Here is a 3,886-nt window from a genome sequence, read left to right as displayed (position 1 = left end):
GCTTCCTGTAAATTTCCCTATTCTGAAATTTAAAGGAAAAGTTACTTCTGGCCGGCTAATGCTGTTAGCCAATTGTCAGACTACCGACAAGCACTGCAGCTGAAAAAGTCCCCACTGGGATTTCTCTAGCAACAAATGAAAGCCCTGGCTATGGCCCCTAAGGACTGACTGAGCAAAGCCCTTCTCTGTGGGAGCCCCTCCCCCACACTTGGAGCTGCAGCGAGTAGAAATGCGGGTGTGTGATGGGTTTTGCTACCCTAGCCCCGCAGTTTTAAGGCAGCTGTAGACCCCACTCGGGGACAATGTACCCCACTCCTTACAGCCAGGAGGACCTCGGCCTTAACAGAATACTTTAAAGGCATTGTTTACAAATTAATTTCCTCTTCTAAATAGGCTGCTCCAAGAGTAGACCCTTCTGCTCTCCCAGACTAGGCCCACCTGTCACTGGGGCTTCCTAGCCAGTGACCACACTGTATTGATCTTTTTAATCCCCTCCCTTTGAAACACAGAGCCAGCTGATGGGGAGTACCTCAAAAGACTCTCTTGGCTCCTACCTCTACAGGTAGCGGAGGATGGGGCTAATTCCCCACTAGAAAGTCTTAATTGGCTTAGGGGGTGCCTGAAAGTTCTTCCTTGTGTTTACAAGGCAAAAAGAATCGATGGCTCACAAGTGTCTTAATCTGTCTCCCTCGTTCTTGGCGATATAGTCAGGTGCGTTTTCTTTTTAAGTTGTTTTTGAAACAGGATTGGAGGGTTTGGAGATGGTGGGATAATGTTTCACTTTACAGGTGGAGCTGCCAAGGGGAGGTGGGGGGAGCCCCAGAGACACCACTATTAGGCAAGGAAGCTGGTGACATTTATTTCTTATTTTTTTATTTACACGAAGCATCTGCAATACAAAAATGTAAACTTTAATAGCTCATAATAATAGAATAAATTCTTTATGTACAAAAATACATTTTCATATGAATGAAGCATCCTGAATAAATTAAAGTACCCTCCAGCCCGGTGCCTGAATAACTTTGCAAACACTCAGGTTCTTCCTGGAGCAAGCCCACAGTGGCGGGTCGGGATCCATAATGCATGAAGCCCGCTCCTTGTGGCTCCTTTCTAAGCCTTTCCATTGTATTGTCAGCCGGCTCAAACCGAATTTTCATGCTCGTTTTTCTTCATTAGAGTTCTACAAATTGTAAAATTGACTTTTCACCTCGTCTTCAGGGGCTCATCTGTCCCTTTTCCAAATCACACTGAAGTGGTGGCTGGGGTCAGTTCTGAGCCAGTCACAAAGGAGGTTTTGTGAAGTTCAGAAAGTGCAAAAAAAAAAAAAAAAAAAAAGAAATAAATAAAAAGAAAAAGAAAAAAAGGAAAAAGAAAGAAAGAAAGAAAAAAGAAAAAGAAAACCAAAAGGCCGTCTGGGGGCGGGCAGGTGGGGTCGGTGCTGGGGGTAGAGAAACAGACCGAGGGGCAGCTTCAGCGAGGGTACAGCAACCTAACAAGTGGCCAGGTATCCCCGCCCCCCCTTTAAAGCTCCCAGCATCCACTTGGGGGTAAGGGTGGTCCACAAGGCTTCAGCCGGTTCCCCATCTATTGCTCTTAGACTGGGGGAGGAAGAAAGTATTGATGTTGCCTTACAAAGGCCTAGTGGTACGGGATGAAACAGGGCGTCGTATGGAGCAGGTCTTTGGGCAGGCCAGGAAAGGAGAAAAGGGGATCACCGGGGCCATAGGCGAAGTCTTCTGAAGCTGAGGGACTACTGGGGTCAGAGAGTGGTGACGCCACGGTGGCGCATGGGGAGGCAGCGGCCCCGGAGCCCCAGGACTCCGTGTCGCTGGCCGGACTCGGGGGCCCGGGTAGACAGGGGACACACTGCGGAGGCAGGAGGCGCTCCCGGGCACCGCCCCCGGGGAGCCCTTGATCTGCCAGGCGCAGTGTCTCAGCCAGGGCCCAGATGTAGTTGTAAGCGAAGCGCAGCGTCTCAATCTTGGTGAGCTTGGTGTCGTCGGGGAACGAGGGCAGCACGCTGCGCAGCGCGTCCAGTGCAGCATTGAGGTTGTGCATACGGTTGCGTTCGCGATCGTTGGCTTTGACGCGACGGCTCCTCCGCAGGGAGTGCAGCAGCGCCTCGGATCGCACCCGCGCGCGACCTCGCCTCCGCCGCCGCTCCTGCTCTTCGTCCTGGGCACCGGGAACATTCGATGCCCCGGAGAGGGTGGGCGCGCTCCTGCGGGCTGGCACGGACAGCCCTACGGTGGAGGCTAGGGGCTGGAGCCTGGCACAGTCCTCCTCGTCGGTGAGGAAGCTGGACAGGTCACTGCTGCTGTTGCTACTGGCGCAGTCAAGATCAGAGAGGCAGGTTTCCAAAGGGGCTGGCATCGTTGCAGTGTGCAGGATCGACGGACGGACGGGAGGTTTAGAAGGCTTGAGTGTGGGTCGAGGGCACAGCCTTCGAAGCTCACTTACTGTCTGTACGACCCGGGGCTAGCCTGTGCCTGCTGCAGGCGCGAGGGCCGGGGAAGATCGCAGGGGCTCAGGAAAGGAATGGGCTTGGCCTCGTCGCCTCGCCTGCAGGGGCCACGCGCCGGGCTGGTCTCCCGAGTGATGTCGCCGGCGATCAGATCAGCTCGTGTGAGCACCGAGTGTGGCACACGACCGGCCTCAGGACCCCTTAAGTACGGCGCGCAACAATGGGCGCCCCCTCCCTGGCCACCTCCGCCCCCGAGGCGGCGCGGGTGAATGGCGAGAGGCGGCAGGTCAGCCCCGTGCGGCGACTGCTATTTGCATAATTTATGCTCGCGGGAGGCCGCCCCCGCCCAGCCCCCCTCCTGGAGCGTGCCCGTAATTACCGCCGGCCAATCGGTGGCCCAGCCTGTTCCGGGAGCCGGATCAAGCGAGGGAGGCCCGGGCGTCTCGGGCAGGGAAACCCGGGCGAAGGCGGGGGCCGGGGGCGATTAGCGGCGGGCCGAGGCACACTCCTCCCAGGGGCGCGCGGGTGCCCCTCGCCGGGGTTGGATGGGGAGGCGGAGCCCTGGCAGAAAGTGTGAGCTGCGCGGCGGGTAATGGAGAGCCGGGGCTGAGCCTGGAGTTTGGGTTCGCATCCCTTCTCCTGCTCTTGAAGACCCTCGTGAATTTGAGCGAGTGGTTTTCTGTCTCCAAGCCACCTGATGTTTCTTTATTTAGACGAAGGGACACAAATGTAGCTCTGGATGTACTCGTAGGTCCCCAGGAGGTCCTGTCACACGGGGCGCTTCTGAAACCGTGCGGGTTGCGGTGAGCAGCGCCCTCTGAGTGACTATCTGCATCCAAACAGATTTGAGAGAAGACCAGTAAACAGCTACAAGTCTCGGGGAAGGGGTAGGTGTCCCTGCTCCGCCACGGTTAGTGAAGAAGAGAGCAAGAGAAAGACCTAAAGATCCAGTGAGTTCCCAGACTGTGCTGGGTCTTGGCCCCACTCCGCCCTGCCCGCGTACCCCTCCTCAAAGACAAATGCGGTAACAGGGGGTATGCCAACGCCCTCTTCTCCTGAAACCTTGCTCTCCCCATTTCCAAGAATTCGATTGTGCCGCACGTTTTGGAATGGCGCCAACTTCAGGGGCCCACCCCAGTACCAGCTGGCTAAGGGACATAGCTTCTGGCCAGGAGAAATATGTCCCACGACGGCAGCAAGCACACAGTGGAATTCTGTTCCCACCCCTTCTGCCAATTTGCCTATAAACTTGCCTAGTCCAGAGAATGTCCTCGTTCTGTGGGTCGAGTTATTTTCTTGTTTGCCATACAGCAGTAGAGGCGTGGGCAGCCTCTCAGATGCACCTGAGAGGAGTTATTTATTAAGGAGCAACCCTGGATTGTGGGGTCAGGTATTAAAAACAAAAGGAACACCCTGGAGGCC

General features: G+C 55.6%; 1 protein-coding gene across 1 annotated transcript; it reads right to left on the bottom strand.

The window, feature by feature from the left end:
• Positions 1-1,375: 1,375 nt before the first annotated feature.
• Neurog1 (neurogenin 1) lies at positions 1,376-2,707 on the bottom strand. The gene has a single exon (XM_034509710.2). The coding sequence runs from the start codon at positions 2,371-2,373 to the stop codon at positions 1,639-1,641; it is 735 nt and encodes a 244-aa protein (XP_034365601.1). The 5' UTR covers positions 2,374-2,707; the 3' UTR covers positions 1,376-1,638.
• Between the last annotated feature and the right edge of the window lie 1,179 nt (positions 2,708-3,886).

Source organism: Arvicanthis niloticus, chromosome 8 (genome assembly GCF_011762505.2).
Source record: "Arvicanthis niloticus isolate mArvNil1 chromosome 8, mArvNil1.pat.X, whole genome shotgun sequence".
Taxonomy (NCBI): domain Eukaryota; kingdom Metazoa; phylum Chordata; class Mammalia; order Rodentia; family Muridae; genus Arvicanthis; species Arvicanthis niloticus.
This window is presented reverse-complemented; position numbering and strand designations above follow the sequence as displayed.